General features: G+C 41.8%; 1 protein-coding gene across 10 annotated transcripts in view; it reads left to right on the top strand.

Moving 5' to 3' along the window:
• Positions 1 to 21,809, top strand: part of KDM4C (lysine demethylase 4C) — a 494,625-nt gene that overhangs the window by 18,507 nt on the left and 454,309 nt on the right. The window contains exon 5 of one of the 10 annotated variants that reach the window (XM_083185988.1): positions 5,833 to 6,196. The exons of the other annotated variants lie outside the window; for them this stretch is intronic. Coding sequence (XP_083042114.1) covers positions 5,833 to 6,072 — 240 coding nt within the window. The 3' untranslated portion in view covers positions 6,073 to 6,196. Of the gene's footprint in view, positions 1 to 5,832; positions 6,197 to 21,809 lie in introns of those variants that run through there. 10 annotated transcript variants of the gene reach the window in all.

Genomic DNA, 21,809 nt, shown 5'->3' with positions numbered 1-21,809 from the left:
GAAGACAAAAAAACTGTACACAGGTATAGCCAATCAGTGCTCATACCCTGATTAAAAACACTATGGGCTGGTTACCACAAGAATCAACATTGGTAAGCCAGGCAATCAACTACCACCGTCCGGGGCACTGTTGAGAATCATGAACGCCCGCTACATACACAGCCCATGGATGCAGCGTGTGGGAAACCTAGCCAGGAACTGAGGCGGGTGAGGGAGCCCGGCACAGAGGGAGCAGACGTCACTAAGCCCTGGACTAACGCATTTCATATCAAACTTCGTCATATGGCGTCTAAGTTTGATCCGAAAAGGGTTAGGGCGGAGTTTAACGCCCATCAAAATGACGGCTTCTGCAGTGTACTTTCACTTTGAGCTGTGACCGTTTTAAGCACACAAACTCTTCACCCCACCCCCAGTCCCTATCTGCTCCTACCTCTAATCTTCACAGCTCCCTCTCCATATCCAGTAGTACCCCTTTTACACCAGCCTAAATTCCTGGGATGGGTCCGGGAACAACCCGTGCTCCGCCCTAGCTACACCACTGACTACACTGTCCATGCTGCTTGACCATATGCTGTCCTTTGAATTCTGCACAATATCGGGTTCAATTAAATGATGGTGGTGAGCAGGGGTGAATTTAGGGGTAAGGCTGCCCCTAGGCACAACTTTTTTGACACCCCCCCCCCCCCCCCCCCCCATATGTTAACATTTTGGTCACACACAAATCATACTGTAGTATACGTTTGGCAACACATTTAAAATACAGCTTCCAGGGTTCCGTCACTGTCTCTCCTGGCCACCTGCCGGTAATATGCACACCACTGACAACGGGACCCATGTTTCTCCATGACAGGACTCGGCAACCATTATGACCTGTGGCAGACGCTACGCAGCCAGGTGACTAACCCCCCTCCATTCTCTCAGCATGGCCATCCACTTCCAGCGTCTGCCGTCCCATAATAGGTGCCGCCCCTAGGCCTGTGCCTCATGGGCCTAGTGATAAATCCGGCTCTAGTGGTGAGGATTATGATATGTATTCTAATGTACTAGTTTATCATTTTTTATGCCCTTCTAGTACTATCTAAGCATTTTTATAATCTGTAGGTGTGTCAGAAACACTTGTATTTCTCTGGCAGGCAGCTTTGCAGTACTTTTCCTTTAAATATACTCCTAGATAAGCTTGTTTTGTATAAAGACGCATTATTTGTAAGTGCACTGAATTTACAATAAGATCTATAAGCACAATGGCAATCTAGGGGGATCAGTCCCCCATTCCACATGTTTGAACACGCAAGCCGTTCATTCATGTGCATCTGATGATTACGATATCTCATTTACAGAACATAAGAGAATGAGTTTGTTGTTTGTATTGTAAAAGACGTGATGATTTCATATAAAGTAAGTGCAATACCTTCGATGATGAAGAGGATACATTTGTTGAATTAATCCATTTATAAAACTAAATACACACTGCGTTCGGTGAATGATACTGAATAAATCAAGCCTAGATGTGGCTTCAGTCTCCAGAGCAATCAGAATTAAGATAGAAAATCTGTTTACTGATATTGAGAATAAGTCGATAAAACCAACTAAACTAAAAGTTTCTTGGATTATATTATAATAATAAGTGTTAGTGTCCTTTTGTCAAACCGCAGTGTATACTATACCATTTGCGGCTAAAAAGATATCATCCATACTGATGGCTAATTGGAATAGGGGGTATTCTTTCTGCCGGTGGAAATAGCGCCCGGGACCCTATACTGCCCATATACTGTTATACCAGTGTGCCAAGGGAATTAGTCAAAAAAGGTGTGAAAATTGGCAAGCAAAACTTTTTATTAACCTCCAGAAAGTCTGTCTGTTGCTTTATGCACAGAAAGCCTTTTTCTGCTCCCAGCCTGTGGATGTCTTAAAAGAATCTGCCTACCATAACTGACCAGTAAATGTAAAATGTGAGCTGCCCTTGCAGTACATGATTAACTGAATCTGCTCATTTTGAAGTTGGTTTCTAATTTTTTTTTTTGTGGGGGGGGGGGGGGGGGGATATAATGTTTCAAAAAAAGGGAATGAAAATGGATTAAATGGTGAATGTATGATGAAATAAAAATAAAAAAAAATTCTTCCTACATGAAGACTAGGCAAAAGCAAAAATGGTCCACAACGGTGTCCCCAGACAGGCAGTATACCAGATATTTTTATATGTAATTTACCCAGTTGTTCTTTTCTTAGAAAATAAATAAATATCCAATGAATATAGACTAATATGGACTTCAGCAATGCAATATCATTTTTTTGTGTTACTTCTGCACATTCCATCTCACATAAATACATTTTCTGTATACATGTATTTTCCAAATACACCACTACTCTATGGGCCGGATTCATGTTGGATCGGTCTCTGGCGTTTTTGGACCGGGGGCCGATGGTGCAGCTCTGCGCATGCGTATGACCGATTATACGCATGTCCAGGGCTGCTGTGTGAACGCCTTTAGCGAGTATCCCAGTCGAAGAGGCGTTCGCACAGAGGGAGACGGGCACAGGGAGGACAGGGAGCTGGTGCATCAGGACGCCCAGCATTTCCTGAGCATGGCCACAAAAACGCTGGGCGTCTGCATGTGAGCGCTGATGGGATTAAGCCTGCACAGGGGCAGGCAGCTAACGTTGCATGATGGTAGTGTTGAGCCACTTGCTAATCAGCGAACTGTAAATCAGGCCCTATTTGCAGTTGACTGCCTACCATTCCCAGTGGAACTTGTATTCTCTGAAAAACAACACGAGGCAATGTGATGGCATGTTCCTGCAATGGAACTGGGCCACTATTACATAGTTACGTAGTATAGCAAAAAAAGAGAAATACTAAACAACCCACAGCGCAGGTGAAAACACTCAGCCCAGGAGATATAAAACAAGCCTTCATAAAAGCTTTGAAACATAGGACAATCGCAAAGAATTTTATGTAAATCCACTTGCGAGTTTCACACAAATTAAATATAAACTTACACATTAAATATAATATTTCTATGGAAGTCTCTTTAGATCTAAAATAAACTGGAAGACCGTAGTGCAGCAACGTCTGAACTAGAAATCTATTTATTATTCTTCAGTTCACTCACATTTAATAGGAGTTAACAGGCATATCAATAGGTCTTTCTGTTCAATCCAGAGAGGATCTTCCCCATCAAGTTTTTCCCTAGGGACTTGATGAAAGATATATGGTGCAAAAACGTCTTTTAAAATATAATTGACATTTTATACACTCACATGTGGTAGATAAAAACAAGCAGAAAACCCCCTCAGGGTAATCGGATCCAAGTGCTGTGGGCATGCAAACATCTCCCTCCAAAGGGCTAGCCAGCGGTCCTCGGTGGGGATGCAGCCAATCCTAATAGCCTCAGAACAGGATCCGTTCGGTGGTGTTCACTCAGCTTGTGAGTGCCAATCCTTTAGCATGCTTACATGCTAAAGGATTGGCTCCATTCACTACTCTGGCATATTAACCCGTGTCCTATTTAACCTTTGAATGTGAGGAACTTTCTCTTATGCATTGAACTGCTACCAATATTGCCGCTAAATCTATGATGCCGCTTCTGCACCAATATAAATAACTGGAGACCCCATACTTCAATGGTCATTCCATATGGACTGATTATTTGTAGACTTATTTTATTTTTTGAATATCCTTATGTATATGTATATTATATTATGTGTGACATATATTTGTAATGCTATAAAGTTGTTACAATTTAAGCAGTGTGTCCGAATTTATCTTTACTCAGCAGATACATTCAGCAACATATTTGCCCAGCAGCGCAAAGCATCTTAACTCTTCTTTTTTTGTACACAAAAACCCTACATTTTAAGGCAAAGAAGTGGAATAATGTACAATGGCCAAGTTAGTCACCTGAATAATGTACAATGGCCAAGTTAGTCACCTGATCTCATCCCGATAAACCATGTATTTAGCTTCTTGAAGATTATTTGTTTATTTATTTAACAGTTTCTTATATAGCACATACATATTTCACAGCACTTTACAGAGGATATTTTGAACTTTCACATCGGTCCCTGCCCCAGTGGAGCTTACAATGCTTAAGACAGAGACCCGCAAACCAACAACTGAATGCATCTACACTACAGGGATAGCAAAAGCATAACAATATCGAAACACAGCATTTGGTGATGTTCATATGTTCCTAAACTTCAAACTGTCTTTGCTTTCAAAGCATTCTCAACAAAGTATTACAATGAAAATATTTAATTTATCCAATTAAATTTGAGCCCTTGAAAATAGGGGCTAATAATGGTTGCATTTATTTATTATGTTATTTATATAGCGCACATTTTCTGCAGAGCTTTACAGAGAATATTTGAACTTTCACATCAGACCATGCCCCAGTGGAGTTTACAATGTAGAATTCCTACCACATATACACGCACACACATTCTAGGGTCATATTTGTATAGAGCCAATTAACCTACGAGTATATTTTGGGATTGTGTGAGGAAACTAGTGAACCTGGAGTAAAACGACGCAAACACAGGGAGAATATACAAACTGCACAGGTATGGCCATGGTGGGAATTTATTCCTAAATGGTTTATACAATATTTTTATTTGACCTTCTCAAATTCAAGCTGAATGTCTGCACTTCAACTACATCTTCATTGTGTAATTTCAAGGGCGTTCAACCAGTGAAAAAGCACCAACAGCCACACCTTTAATTGCTGGCATAGTCAGTGGGTGCTTATTGCTTGCACTCTTTGACCACTTGTTCGACAGGAAGCATACTTCATTACAGACATTACATTGTACTTTAATGAAGTATGCTTCCTGTCGAACAAGAAACTCCTGCAGATCCAGACCTCTTAATACTGTGCTGTCCATATTCTTATTTCCACTTTTTAATATGGTTATTATTTGCACTAAATTTATCAGTTGATCGTCACATATTCTGAATGCTAATTTTGCTTGGATAAACTAGTTCTATCCATTCAGGCTTAATGTAAATGGTTTATACAGGACAAAGTGGAAGCACCACGCTAATTTATGTCTAGTTTACCCTACTTCTCATTCAGAAGTGTAAAGCAGAGTTAAACAATTGGTCGTGGAGACCTCTACACGCCAGAAGCCTGCAGCTTTATAAGATATAATTTATTGTACTCTATACATATATATTATTTTGAAAAGGAATCAAATAGCCTAGTTTGGCAGTCCAAAAGAGGAAACCTCCTCCCAGTGTGGCAAAACATACAGAGTGAAATGTAATAGGATGAGAGATTCAGAAAGTGAGAGATTTGGTAAGAAATCTCCAGGTTTTTTTTTTTTAAAGCGGCTATCGTTTACACTGCAAATCAAACTGGTTTTGCAGTGTAAAAAAAGGGGGGGGGGGGGGGGGGGAGATTGCGCAATAGAGGACAGAACAAGGTTATCTTAAAAAAGTAAAAATTACATTTATTTAATTAAACACTTGATAATTAAAAAAGTGGTGCAATTGCATCAAGGGTAGGTGTGCAAATTTTGAATATAGCTGAGTCCAGTGGTGGATGGTGTCACCTTATATTCTGGCAGATGGAGTAGGGAGAAGGGTACGATGGAATTGTCCTCCGGACCCTGGGACAGGGTTTTCTTAACAGAGTGTCCTCCGAATCCGGACTGTGATGTTGTAGGTCCAGGATAAGGATTCTCTGTGATATGTAGATTTTCACTTATGACCATGAAAGGGTACCTTAGATAGGTGGCGTTCCTTCAAATGGTGGTTCCCTGAACAAGGTTTGGTGGGTAGATGTCCTGGTCAGATTCTCCAATTGATAGATGTGTTGTGATCAATTTCTTTAGCCAGGTGGTGACTGGAGCAACAGCAATGAAAATAGGGGGTGGCTGGGTTGCCTGTGCCATTTGAAGGAACGCCATGGAACGATATGGAAAATCTACATATCACAGAGAATCCTTATCCTGGACCTACAACATCACAGTCCGGATTCGGAGGACACTCTGTTAAGAAAACCCTGTCCCAGGGTCCGGAGGACAATTCCATCGTACCCTTCTCCCTACTCCATCTGCCAGAATATAAGGTGACACCATCCACCACTGGACTCAGCTATATTCAAAATTTGCACACCTACCCTTGATGCAATTGCACCACTTTTTTAATTATCAAGTGTTTAATTAAATAAATGTAATTTTTACTTTTTTAAGATAACCTTGTTCTGTCCTCTATTGCGCAATCTCCCCCCCCCCCTTTTTTTCTTTGTTACATAGGGACTGACAATCCCTTTCTCTGATTGCTGCAGGCTTAACCACTCATACAGGCGCCCCATACAGACACCCAGGTGCCTGTAAACCTTTTTCCAGTGGTTTTGCAGTGTAAATGATTGCCGCTTACAAAAAAAAAGAGCTTTCTTACCAAATATCTCACTTTCTGAATCTCTCGTCCTATTAAATTTCCCCCACTGTGTCTTTGGCTGACAAGTAGAACATCCAGTATCACACTAAGTACCAGAAACACACTCAAGTAAAACACACCGTTACTTGATCATACTTAATAAAGTTTATTGAAGATAAATACGACATAGGGGCCCCACTTTGTGAGGATAGATATCCTTTTTAATTCACATGTCCATGTCATTACCTTGTTTGTTGTGTGTCTTTTATTTCGCTATGTTTTTAATTAGCAATTGAATTTAAAGTTACTTTTTACCCAGTAATTCTTTTGGTGCATCACACAGTGACATTTCTTTTGTGTATCTCTTTAAAATGTATCTGATGTCCAGTGATAGCACACCCCTCAGGTTATATTAATACCCAGTACCCACATTATAGGAGGGGGTCTCTTCACCATATACATTCCTAACTCCACGATGCGACTGGCTTCTCCATATCCTGTTCTCGTTAAATCCAGATCCCCCAAACGGTTAAGATGTGGTGGGGCAAAAACCCCTAATCAAATTACTCACACAGAGCTATACGGTAATAGGATGTCTGGTGGTTCTTTATCTCCTTCTGGTCTTTATGTAGTTCTTTCTTTTTGATTACTGGTTTAGGCAAAATGGATACTATAAATAATTTATGTATCCTTTATTACAAATAGCAAAAAAACTAGAAAAATGAACAATGGAAACCACTTAGCTGATTATCACCAGACTGGGCAGGAATGGATGATGTGAACCTGGACCAAAAATGGGGCCCCGTCTCGAGTCCAGGTTAGAGCCAAGCTCACACTGGTGTATCAGTCCGTGGATGCCAAAGTAATTCTGGAGAGAGCTCCCACCAACGCGTTTCGATCCCCTGTGAGCCTTTGTCAAGGTGACCTCACAAGAGGATTTGCTCTCTACTGTATCTCCCTTTTTTCTTGTCATTTTATAATTACCCATCATGGAAAGAAGAAATTTAGGAGACACATCGTGTTTTACCACTTGAACTGGGGAGTACCAGTCTCTTTTCATATAAGCGCCCACATTCTTAGAATTGACAAACTGTATCTGGCTCACTGAGCTGAGGTGGTGGATTATATAGGTAAAATTTGCCTCTTCATAAATTGAAAGGAAAAGTTGTCAATGGTAATACTGTACCAAGAAAAAAAATCTCCATTTAGGCTTTCTGCGATTATCACTAGGTGTATAGTATTCTAATATTAAGAAGTCGAACTATATAATGCAGTCATAAATCACAAAATCGAAGGTGATCTACTAATTTAAAAAAATGTATTTTGGTTTTAGTCCGTGGTTTCCAAACATTGCCCTCAAGACACTACAAAAGTCATCCGAGCATCGGCAGCATGACCGTCATTAACCATGACCTCCCTCATCTGGATGAGGCAGGTGGTCGTTAATGATGCGCATAGTTAATGATGCACAGCGTACACACAGGACGATATTGTTCACAATGTCTTTCAAAATACCCTTTCTGAATGATATTGTGACCAATATCATCTAATGTGTATGGACCTTAAGTTTAAGGGATATCTGTGCTTGTGGAAATGTGGTATTCTCATATTGACTGAGTTACTAATTAAGTCACCTGTGCCTAAAAACCTGGACAGTTATGGTGCTTTAACATAGAAACCTAGAAGGTGACAGAAGATAACTACATGGCCCATTTATTCTACACACACACACACACACACACACACACACACACACACACACACACACACACATTTTGTTAGAGGCCAATTCATCTTTCAGTATATTTTGGGAGGAAACCAGAGCACCTGTGGTGAACTTATGCAACTAGTGGGGGAATATACAAAAGATGTACACTGTTATGCCATGAGGAACCACTAGACCAGGTGAAACATTTTTGGCTAAAAACCTATTGAAAGGCTTTTTTCCCACCTCTGAACTGGGTGTATTGTTATGTATATGCAGTTCTTGAATATTAACTCCCTCGGTGCACAACCGAGGGTAATAGCAATAGGACAGGAATCCTCAAACTATTTTGCTCTGGGACCCCATCAGACGATAAAAATAATTACAGGACCCCAGCACATTACTGTAGGAGTTCATCACATCACATGTGTAGTCAGCAGACAGCACTTGCATGGCAGCTTTGTGAAGGCACAAAAGGTTGAATTGTCTGTTATTTAGACTCCTCATATTAGACTTTTCAGACTCCTTGAACACTGACTGAGATTAGAAAAGTCATCAGCCTGCTGGTCAGCAACATGGAGTCGCAACCCCATGCTGAGAATTTCAGGATCCACAGTTTGAGAACCACTGCAATAGGAGATCACACAACATATTTGTACAAACCACTATAAATTTATACAAATTGGCTGCCTTTTTCATAACAATAGTCAATTTCCTACAGTTCATCAGAGGATTGGGTGTTAGATGTAGAGATGTAAGTCCAAACTGTGGTGTCCTGCTAGTTGCATTTTCACCTAGTATGCGGGTATAAAAATTCCAAACAAAGAGAACCAAACCAGGACTCATAGATAGTGGCACAAGAACATGCACCACAAACAGATACCTGAATAAGAGTCCCATATATTAGAAATTACATTTGACTTATCAGCCAATATATCACAGATACACAATATAAACGCATCTAGAAACTAGCGTCCACATTCTCAGTTTATGATGTGGAAGATGGCACACATTTTGACAATCTAGCAAGAAAGAGGCAGGGAATTGAGTTATGCGGACACCATGAACCCAGCAAACCAATCTGAAAAATATAAGGAAACAGACAGTTTGCAACATCCAGTGCCAGCTGATGTCCAGAGCGAGGATGTTTATCCAATAAAAAATCATTCAGTACACACAAAATCAACTCTAAATCAACACAATGTACTATTCCAGATTATTTTTAAATGGGAGCCCAAAACCATATATAATGCATACCAAATTTAAATCCCTTCAGAATTTTATCCCAGCTACATGAAAGGATCACAAATTGACTCCTTTATTAAAATTTGAAGAGAGATCTTGCGCCCGTACCAACCAAGAACTGGATTAGTAAATTAGATCTGAAAGAACGTATAACAATAATTAAGTTATCAAGCCAGCAAATAAAGGGGAGGAAAATTGATCCTGAACAAAACAGATTAATTTACGGAAGCAAATGAAAATCTAGATGATGCACAAAAATACACCAAATTACAGAATAACCCAACAGAATCATTATAAAGAGAAGTAGACAAACACCTACTGAAAGGTAGAAACACAGGGAGCCTTACACAACAGGAGTACAAGTTCATACAAACCCCTAACCCCATCATTCCCGTTTTTACTATCTTCCCAAAACCCTAATGCGCTACCTGTACCTATGTCATTATGGCATGAAATCACTCCCATCAAACCTGTCCGAATACTTAGATTCTTCTCTGCAACAACGGGCATCATACTTGAGGGATACTACACATATTCTGAATAAATGTAATGAACTTCACATGGACAGATGACCTACAGTTTGGCTGTTCACCATACTATACTCATACAGGTTCACTACCGATTTTCCGTCAACCGATGGTCCGGAACCTCTCTTAGGCCCTTATTCTGATTGAGTCGGATGGCTCCGTGTGCGGTCGCACAGCCGATGTTTGGTGTTTGCGCATGTGCAGAAGCATATCTGCACATATGTGAACGCCTTGCACGTCCAAACACGGCGTAAGGTCATCGCAGAAAACGATCATACGGAGCCATCCGAGCAGGGGGTGGGGTACTTGTGTATTATCACAGCGCCCATCGCATCGCATACCACTAAATAGGGTATGTGATGTGATTTTCCCGGGAAAAAGCCCGAATGTACAATTAAATATCGCATCGCATGCTATGCGATGCATGCGATTTTTAATTGTACAAGCACCCTGATAGGTGCATACAATGTGAAATGCCTCCCATTGTCAACGCAACCCCCACTATCAACACCAACCCGAAGCGTGGCGAGCGCAGCGGTACGCATCCTCTGACCTTTTCATACCCCCACTATCCACGTTGGCGTGGAGTTGATTTTAGATAGTGTGGCGAGCCCAAAGTGTGGCGAGCGGACTCGGAATACATAAAGTAATCCGTGTCCCCTCGCTGCGCTCGCCACACTATCCAAAATCAACTCCACGCTGACGAGGATAGTGGGGGTATGAAAAGGTCGGAGGACGCATACCACTGCCCCTCGCGGGCTCGCCACGCTTCAGGGTGGCGTTGACAAAGGGGGTGCATTTAACATTAGGGGCGTAAAGAGCTGTTTGGGCACATTACTATATGCCTATGCCTCGCGTTTCATGGGAGTTCCCATGAAAATGCTGGGCGTACGTATGGTAATGCAGCTGTGAGGCATGTGTGGGGGGCGGACAGCTGACATAGCCTGATGTCAGCTGCCCGCCCATATCCCTGCTTTCATATGGAAAAATCGAGTGGTCCTCCTAGAGCTGGGGTAGCCAACCCTAGTCCTCGAGAGCTACCAACAGTGCATGTTTTGCAGGTCTCCTCACAGAATCACAAGTGAGCTAATTAGCTCCATCTGTGGATCTTTTAAAATGTGTCAGTGATTAATGAGTGCAGCTGTGCAGCAGCTAGGTTGTCTGGAAAATGTGCACTGTTGGTAGCTCTCGAGGGCTAGGATTGGCTACCACTGTCCTAGAGCAATCCATGCTGCCTGACCGCGCAGTCCATCATTCGATGGCCGGCGACCATCGGAGGTTGGGGGAGGTGTTCACATGAAACATCCACTCGCGGTTCGTTCGCTCTGCATCTTACCGCATTTGGACGGTGTGAGCGATCCATACGGTAGGCGGGGCTAAGAACGCTCGGATCCTGTCCGAAATACGCATCCATCCGAATCAACTAGAATAAGGGTCTTAATTCGGACACATCGGGTGCCGGGGGAAGTTGGGGTTGTTAGGGTGTTAGATTGTAGAAGGCGGTGTGGGAAGGCTTAGAAGTACTTTGGATGGCAGTGGGAGGATACCGGGATGCAGGGGAGGGAGATTGCATTGTTGGGGGTGGTCGTGCTGCATGGACTGAGATGGGCTGCGAGCTTGGATGCCCGGCAATTGCAAGACCAGTTGCGAGGTTTGCAGAGGAGAAAGTTGTGCTGCAATGGTCATGCTGCAGGGGGCTCCCCACTTTAAAATGGTACCACCAATAATCTGACAAAATTAATAATCTGTCACGGCACTAGAACCGAGAATGCCGGAAAATCGGGGGTGTACCTGTAGTATATTACTCATGGATCATGTGCAAAGGCATCAACTGCATCAATTATCACCTCATGCAAGATAATACCATAACACTGGAACAACGCACCTATATTTTAGGCAGCATAGCCTTCATACTCAAACATAATTATGTTTGTTTTAAGGGATTACTTTTACTTGCAAACCACTGGAACAGCCATGGGCATGAGATTTTCCCCAAGCTATGCCAGTGTTTTCTTGAGTTGGGAGGATGAGCAAGTGTGGCGTGTTTGGATGGCTTGGGGCAAAACTTGTGCTATGGACAAGATTCATAGATGACATTCTATTTTATATGGCGAGTTAATGAAACCTGACTTATGAACTTTTTGAAGCCAATAACCATCTTAAATTAGAAAATCTATACTGCGTTTAAAAATGTGTAGGCTGCTCAACTAAATAATAAATATATACAATAATTTTGAATAAGCACTAAGGTGGAGGAAGGGGAGAAAAAAAGAGGCACCTTCATCGATGGTGAGGAAACATGGGTGAATTGAGCATCTACTCGCTCAACCCACGATCACTAATTGCCAGCATGGAGGACATCGGGCCTAATTCAGACAGTTTCCTAGGCTAAAATTTTTGCAGATAGTCAAAACCATGTGCACTGCAGGTGGAGCAGATGTAACATGTATAAAGAGAGTTAGATTTGGATGGGGTGTGTTAAAACTGAAATCTAAATTGCAATGTTAGAATAAAGCAGCCAATAGTTACCCTGCACAGAAACAAAATAACTCCACAAAATCTAACTTTCTGATCATGTTACATTTGCCCCGCCATCTGCAGTGCAGCATGGTTTTGTCCATCTGCTAAAACTTCAACCATGCTAACAGGTCTGAACCAGGCCCATAGTGCAGTGTGTTCATATACACACTCTTGCCCTTCTATCTTGACTTTGAGAATTTACGTTGATCTGAAATCCTGTCCAGTGGGAACCCCCACCCCATACCTTCCATACACTTTGCTCTGGATCAGCATACTTTGATAAGACTGTATATGATAAAGGGTACCTGAAGAGAATTCTTGCATACACATTCTAATAGACAAACTAGCAAGTCACCACAGTTTAGGCTAGCATCTATATCTAACACCTGATGCTCTGATGAACTGACTGTACAAATTTCATTCAATAATCTATTTTGCATTGTACTTTATTCAATAACATGAGATGTAAGAGTTTTGAAACTACCAAAGTATATTTGCATATTTTGGCTCTAGTTTTCTAATTAAGGACACAATTTTTTTTTCTTTTTTACCATTTGATCGTGTGGTTTTAAAATTCTACTTCGATGTGTACCTGCAATTATATTTAAATACACACTGGGCTATTCGTGGCACCGCCGATATTGTTAATGATATCAGTGGCCCTGCCTGATAAACACTATATAGCGCATACACACTGAATGGCATCGCTCAGTGACTTCACCGGGTCCCCCTGCTGCTCATGCAGTCATTTGACAATATGTCAAATTGAACTGCATGCAAAGACAATGGACCAGCGGGAGTAGGCATCGTTTTGGGTTAATATGATACCCACTGTGTGATATTTTAAACTATATCATTCAGAATTCATAAGTAGCGATTTTATCATTTAAAAAAAATTGCCCAGTTTGGACGCACCTTCTTAATGCCATTTTTATTTAATATTTGTACTTGTTAATGTCACATGACGAACAAAACAAAGGCACAGTGGTATAATATATCTGCATTTGTTAACACAACATACTAATAAGAGTGCAATTTTTTAATGTAAAATATTCATAAAGCAGAGATATGGCACTGAGTTGATTTAATGAGGAGTAAAAGTAAATTACACTTCCAATCAAATTAAGATAGTTGAAAGGCTTTTGTACAGTCCTATGGGAGATTGTGATGTAAATATGAGTGGGATAAATTTTTATTCTGAAGCCTAAAACAAATAGAATTGTAATGCTTTTGCTATCCATTTTTTTGCTGTGTATTCATTTTCCACAAGGTGGTGCTCTTGCACAGATAGCCATTTCATGTAGACAGCTTTATCAGTGTACAAGATGAAATTATTATGCTTTTCCTGTGTTCATTATATTTTAGTCAGACATATGAATTTGCATAATAAATGTCATTCTTGAGAAGTACCTATTTTGGAACCTTAATTTTCGAAATGTTTATCTAAATGCAGAAGCCACGGACAGAAAGCAATCACTGCAAGGGGCGTGTCTTAGTTAGAATTTCAGATACTCTGTTCCTGTTGTGTTTCCATATCAATTTGAGGGAATTTATGGTGAGACAGTTTGTTATTTTGGGTCGTAAGAAGAATTCAATCTGGACTAACTTTTTAACCCCTTCCTGACAGAGCCAGTTTTTGCGTTCCTGACAGAGCCCTTTTTTTCAAATCTGACATGTCTCACTTAAGTGGGGATAACTTTTTTTTGCTTTTACTTATCCCAGTGATTTTGAGATTGTTTTTTCGTGACACATTGTACTTCAAATTAGTGGTAAATTTGGGTCGATACAGTCTGTGTTTTTTTGTGAAAAATACCAAAATGTCGTAAAAAAATGGAAAATTTAGCAATTTGCAAAATGTTAAATTTTCTGCTTGTGAGACAAATAAATCATACCACTCAAAATAGTTAATAACTAACATAGACCATATGTCTACTTTATGTTTCCATCATTATTTCAACTTCCTTTTAATTTTTTTGGACACTAGGAGGCTTACAATATGAATAGCAAATTCTCAAATTTTCAAGAAAATTTCAAACACTGATTTTTTTAGGGACCAGTTCAGTTCTGATGTGACTTTGAGGGACTTGTATGTGAGACACCCCCATAAATGATACCATTTCAAAAACTGCACCCCTCACAGTATTCAAAACAGCATTTTGGAAGTTTGTTAACCCTTTAGGTGTTTCACAGGAATTAAAACAAAGTGTAGGTGAAATTTCAAAATTTCATTTTTTTTGCAGATTTGCAATTTTAATACATTTTTCTAAGGAACACAGTACATTTTACTAGAGAAATGTGACTAAAAATTTAATTCCGCCGATTCTTTTGTTTTCATAAATATCCTATATGTGGCCCTAGTGTGCACGTTGACCAAACCACAGGCTTCATAATAGAAGGAGCACCTACTTGATTTTGGAGCCTCCTTTTTATGAGATTATTTTTTAGGCACCATGTAGGTTTCTAGGCACCATAAGATGCTAAAAGTTAGGAACCCCCCCACAAGTGACCCCATTTTGCAAACTACACCCCTCAAGGAATTCATCTAGGGGTATAGTGTACATTTCAAACCCCCAGGGGTTTCACCAATTGTGGTACAACTGGGCAGTGAAAATGAAAAATTATTTTTTTTACACAAAAATGCAGTTCTGGCTCCAAATTTGTCATTTTCAGAAGGTATGAAGGAGACAAAGCACCCCAATATCTGTGCCCCAATTTCTCCCGAGTACGGCAATGCCTCACATGTGACCAAAAAATACCATTTGGGTGCATGGCAGGACTCAGAAGGGAAGGAGTGATTTTTGGATTTTGCAGCTCAGATTCTGGTGGAATTTTGGTGGGTGCTATGTCGCATTAGCAAGACCCCCCAAGCACCAATACAGTGGAACCCCCCCACAAGTGACCCCATTTTGCAAACTACACCCCTCAGGGAATTCATCTAGGGGTATAGTGTACATTTCAAACCCCCAGGGGTTTCACCAATTTTGATACAAGTGGGCAGTGAAAATGAAAAATTACATTTTTTTACACAAAAATGCAGTTCTGGCTCAAAATTTTTCATTTTCAGAAGGTATGAAGGAGAAAAAGCACCCCAAAATCTGTGCCCCAATTTCTCCCGAGTACGGCAATGCCTCACATGTGACCAAAAAATACCATTTGGGTGCATGGCAGGACTCAGAAGGGAAGGAGTGATTTTTGGATTTTGCAGCTCAGATTCTGGTGGAATTTTGGTGGGTGCTATGTCGCATTAGCAAGACCCCCCCAAGCACCAATACAGTGGAACCCCCCCACAAGTGACCCCATTTTGCAAACTACACCCCTCAGGGAATTCATCTAGGGGTATAGTGTACATTTCAAACCCCCAGGGGTTGGGGTTTCACCAATTTTGATACAAGTGGGCAGTGAAAATGAAAAATTACATTTTTTACACAAAAATGCAGTTCTGGCTCAAAATTTTTCATTTTCAGAAGGTATGAAGGAGAAAAAGCACCCCAAAATCTGTGCCCCAATTTCTCCCGAGTACGGCAATGCCTCACATGTGACCAAAAAATACCATTTGGGTGCATGGCAGGACTCAGAAGGGAAGGAGTGATTTTTGGATTTTGCAGCTCAGATTCTGGTGGAATTTTGGTGGGTGCTATGTCGCATTAGCAAGACCCCCCAAGCACCAATACAGTGGAACCCCCCCACAAGTGACCCCATTTTGCAAACTACACCCCTCAGGGAATTCATCTAGGGGTATAGTGTACATTTCAAACCCCCAGGGGTTTCACCAATTTTGATACAACTGGGCAGTGAAAATGAAAAATTACATTTTTTTACACAAAAATGCAGTTCTGGCTCAAAATTTTTCATTTTCAGAAGGTATGAAGGAGAAAAAGCACCCCAAAATCTGTGCCCCAATTTCTCCCGAGTACGGCAATGCCTCACATGTGACCAAAAAATACCAGTTGGGTGCATGGCAGGACTCAGAAGGGAAGGAGTGATTTTTGGATTTTGCAGCACAGATTTTGGTGGAATGAATGGTGGGTGCTATGTTGCACCAATACAGTGGAACCCCCCCACAAGTCACCCCATTTTGCAAAGTACACCCCTCAGGGAATTCATCTAGGGGTATAGTGTACATTTCAAACCCCCAGGGGTTTCACCAATTTTGATACAAGTGGGCAGTGAAAATGAAAAATTACATTTTTTTACACAAAAATGCAGTTCTGGCTCAAAATTTTTCATTTTCAGAAGGTATGAAGGAGAAAAAGCACCCCAAAATATGTGCCCCAATTTCTCCCGAGTACGGCAATGCCTCACATGTGACCAAAAAATACCAGTTGGGTGCATGGCAGGACTCAGAAGGGAAGGAGTGATTTTTGGATTTTGCAGCTCAGATTCTGGTGGAATTTTGGTGGGTGCTATGTCGCATTAGCAAGACCCCCCAAGCACCAATACAGTGGAACCCCCCCACAAGTGACCCCATTTTGCAAACTACACCCCTCAGGGAATTCATCTAGGGGTATAGTGTACATTTCAAACCCCCAGGGGTTTCACCAATTTTGATACAAGTGGGCAGTGAAAATGAAAAATTACATTTTTTACACAAAAATGCAGTTCTGGCTCAAAATTTTTCATTTTCAGAAGGTATGAAGGAGAAAAAGCACCCCAAAATCTGTGCCCCAATTTCTCCCGAGTACGGCAATGCCTCACATGTGACCAAAAAATACCATTTGGGTGCATGGCAGGACTCAGAAGGGAAGGAGTGATTTTTGGATTTTGCAGCTCAGATTCTGGTGGAATTTTGGTGGGTGCTATGTCGCATTAGCAAGACCCCCCAAGCACCAATACAGTGGAACCCCCCCACAAGTGACCCCATTTTGCAAACTACACCCCTCAGGGAATTCATCTAGGGGTATAGTGTACATTTCAAACCCCCAGGGGTTTCACCAATTTTGATACAAGTGGGCAGTGAAAATGAAAAATTACATTTTTTACACAAAAATGCAGTTCTGGCTCAAAATTTTTCATTTTCAGAAGGTATGAAGGAGAAAAAGCACCCCAAAATCTGTGCCCCAATTTCTCCCGAGTACGGCAATGCCTCACATGTGACCAAAAAATACCAGTTGGGTGCATGGCAGGACTCAGAAGGGAAGGAGTGATTTTTGGATTTTGCAGCACAGATTTTGGTGGAATGAATGGTGGGTGCTATGTTGCACCAATACAGTGGAACCCCCCCACAAGTCACCCCATTTTGCAAAGTACACCCCTCAGGGAATTCATCTAGGGGTATAGTGTACATTTCAAACCCCCAGGGGTTTCACCAATTTTGATACAAGTGGGCAGTGAAAATGAAAAATTAAATTTTTTTACACAAAAATGCAGTTCTGGCTCAAAATTTTTCATTTTCAGAAGGAATGAAGGAGACAAAGCACCCCAAAATCTGTGCCCCAATTTCTCCCGAGTACGGCAATGCCTCACATGTGACCAAAAAATACCAGTTGGGTGCATGGCAGGACTCAGAAGGGAAGGAGTGATTTTTGGATTTTGCGGCTCAGATTCTGGTGGAATGAATGGTGGGTGCTATGTGGCATTAGCAAGACCCCCGAAGCACGGTGAAATTATGAACCTAATAATCCATAGATGTGTGGTATATTTTAAAACACTCCTTTATACATAGGCCGGGTTTGTCGGGGCAAGTGTCACACTGGAAAATAGTTTGCTTTCTTATTCCCTTTTTATAGCAAACTTTGCACCTTTTTTGTGTCCTGCCCTTTTTTCCAGTGGAGGGGATTTCATCAGGAAAATGCTGCCCTGGTACAATACGGGGGCCAGTACTAGAAGTACTGGGGCCCTCTGCCTGCTGGTTCCCAAATATTAGGCCCTTTATGACTTCCTCTTGAAAGTGCATAAATGTCCCCCTCTGGCCGGTAGAACGGAATAGCACGTAAGCGTTATACAGTGCCATCTGGATGATATACACGGCCAGCTTCTTGTACCAGATTTTTGTTTTCCGCAGGGCACTGTACGGCTTCAGTACCTGATCTGAAAGATCCACTCCGCCCATGTACCTATTGTAATCCAGGATACAATTAGGTTTTGAGGTGTGGGTACTGGTACCTCGTACAGGGACGGACGTGGTACTGTCTCCGTGAATTGTTGTCAGTATAAGGACATCCCTCTTGTCCTTATATTTGACCAACAACATATTTTCGGTGCATATTCCCCTGCTTTCACCCCTTCTCATTACTTGGGCAATGTGCGTTTTTGGGAGGCCTCTTTGGTTCTTGCGCACAGTACCGCAAGCTGCTGTACCTCTTGAACCAAGGGCCTTAAACAGGGGGATGCTGGTGTAAAAGTTATCCACATAGAGGTGATAACCTTTATCCAGGAAGGGGTGCACTAAATCCCAGACAATTTTTCCACTAACACCTACGAGGGAGGGGGGGCATTCTGGCAGTTCAATTCTTGAATCCTTCCCTTCATATACCCTAAACCTGTGAGTGTACCCTGAGGTGCTTTCACACAGCTTATACATTTTTATGCCATACCTTGCCCTCTTACTGGGAAGGTACTGGCGGAATTTAACCCTTCCTTTAAAATGTATAAGGGACTCGTTTTTGCAAATGAATTTATCTGGGATGTACATGTCTTCAAATTTGGCACTGAAATGATCAATGACCGGCCTGACTTTGAATAGCCGGTCAAAGGTGGGATCATCTCTGGGTGGGCACTGTGCATTATCGTTGTAATGCAAAAATTTAAGGATCGTCTCAAATCGAGCCCGGGGCATGGCCATACGGTAAAATGGGGTGCTGTACAGAACATCTGTACTCCAATATTGCCTAATTTCTGGCTTTTTTACTATGCCCATATGAAACACCAGACCCCAAAACGTCATCATCTCTACTGCATCTACAGGGGTCCACCTAGCAAATGATGACGTGGGGTTTTGAGCAATAAACTGCTGGGCATATAAATTAGTTTGGTCCACCATTAAATTTATAAAATCATCAGAGAAAAATAATTTGAAAAAGTCAATTTCTCTGAGACCTGTGGAATCAAATTGGATTCCTGGCATGGCCAAAAACTCAGGAACCTGGGGCTCAAAATTGTCTGGTGGTGGGGTCCATACGAGATCAATTATTGGGGGGGGGGTCTCAGCTGCTCTACGGGGGCGTCTTTGAGGGGGTCCCTCATCACCAGAGGAGGAAGAGGAGCTTAAGGCGAATCCTTCAAATTCCCCGCTTGCATCACTGGCTGTGTCAGAGTCAGAAGCAAGCATGGCATATGCCTCCTCCGCTGAATACATTCTTCTGGATGACTGGGATGACATTTTTATTTTTGTGTTACTGGTAGTGAAATGTTTCAACACGTGTATAGTGTAGGGGGGGGGTACAAACTTTATTTCAACCCGGGGGGTATGTAGTGTGAAGTGTGTATGTAGTGCAGAAAAAAAAAAATACTTTATACAAAAAAAAAAATTGAAGGGGTTAAAAAAAAAAAAAATTGAAGGGGTTAAAAAAAAAATTGAAGGGGTTAAAAAAAAAAAAAAAAAAAGGTCCTGCGCCAAAAATTGAGCACAGATGTTGGTCAGTAACGTCCGTCACTGAACAGCGCTCAAAGGCAACAGGAATTTGATCAAAAAAAAAAAAAAAAAATAGATCAACCCTGTGCCGAAAAAGATGATCAGTGATGTACGTCACTGATCAGCGCACAGCGGCCACAGGACACCCACAAAATCACAGTGTGTGTAAAAAAAAAATTAAAAAAAGACCCCACAGCACACACAAAAAAAAAAAGGTGATCAGTGATGCGACACTGATTACCAGTGAGGGGCAGCAGGTGCACAACCTTTGGTGCAACTGGCAGGTATATATAAAAAAAAAAAAACCTCTGCACCCCCAAAAAGTTGCTGATCACCTCAGATATAGTGATCAGCACAAAAGGCGGGGGCAGCAGACACAAAATTTAGCACTCTCTATCACTCTCTGTCACTATCTCTCTCTATCTCTCTATCTCTCACTATCTAACACTCTATGACACTGCAGCAGCAGCAGTGACAGGTATATATATATATATAAAAAAAACCCTGCGCCCCCAAAAAGTTGCTGATCAGTTAATTTATACTGATCAGCACAAAAGGGGGGGCAGCAGTCAGTTATATAAAAAATATATAGCACAATCTGTCACTATCTCTATCTCTCTCTCTCTATCTCTCTCTATCTCTCTATCTATAACTATCACACTGCAGCAGCACAAAATATAGCACTCTCTGTCACTAGGCCTCTCTATCTCTCTCTCTCTATCTCTCTCTATCTCTCTCTATCTCTCTCTATCTCTCTCTATCTCTCTCTCTATAACTATATCACACTGCAGCAGCACAAAATATAGCACTCTCTGACACTATCTCTCTCTATCTCTCTCTATCTAACTAACGCTATTACACTGCAGCAGCACAAGTTCACAACACAGGAAGTCACAAGTAACAGGATCCAGGAAGCATCCAGCACACTACAAGCAGTGATGAAGCAGGCAAGATATTTGCAAGGATCAGGTAAGTATTTTGCAAGGTTCTGGTCAGTATATCGCGGCAGCTAGGCACGGTGACCGCACTGCACGCAATTCCAGACCGGAATGGCGTCTGCAGTGCAGTCACCGTTAGTTTAAACCCCCCTCCATGGCTGTGATTGGTCCGTCGGTCCGACGGACCAATCACGGCCTTTGGGGGCGGGTGAGGTGGGGTGACACCAGTGTCACCCTTACACCCCGCGGTGATTGGTGCTGTACTTTACAGCACCAATCACCTCCGATCGCGTGTCACCGGCGAACGTTATTCGCCGGTGACACAGAAAACGCTGTGAATGGCTGTTCACACTGAACAGCCAATCACAGCGATCGCCGACAGGGGGGCGGCATCGCAGCCCCCCCTGGGCATGCACGGACATGTCTGCTGTCAGGGACAGCAGACATGTTGAAACTGTCACCGCGTCTATAGACGCGGTGACAGTTAAATGCCATGACGTACATTTACGCCATGTGTCGGGAAGTACTTCCCGACCATGACGTAAATGTACGTCAATTGTCGGGAAGGGGTTAAGGAGAATCCAACATAAAATATGTAATCGTATATAATACATTTCCATATAAATGTGTTTCCTTTCACTCACGTGGATACCCAGATTATGAGATGTATGATACCTTTTGCCTTATCCACAGTTTAGTAGTTTGCTATAGTTGTTAGGTAAATCTTAAACTGGCCATACACTAGTGCGATATGGCCACTTTTCACCCGGGCCGAGAAATCTGGTTAAGTGGCAAAATGCCTGTGTTTTGTCTCAGATTCCGATGCGCTTCGGAGATCGCCAGTGCTGCGCATAAGATCTGTTGGATTGCACAGCTTCTGGCAGTGGTAAAGGGTAAAGCATCTGATAATTCGCATGCAAAAGGA

The sequence above is a fragment of the Crinia signifera genome, chromosome 1 (assembly GCF_055691185.1).
Source record: "Crinia signifera chromosome 1, ASM5569118v1, whole genome shotgun sequence".
Lineage (NCBI taxonomy): Eukaryota > Metazoa > Chordata > Amphibia > Anura > Myobatrachidae > Crinia > Crinia signifera.
Note: the sequence above shows the minus strand (reverse complement) of the source record. Positions and strands in the feature narration are given on the sequence as shown.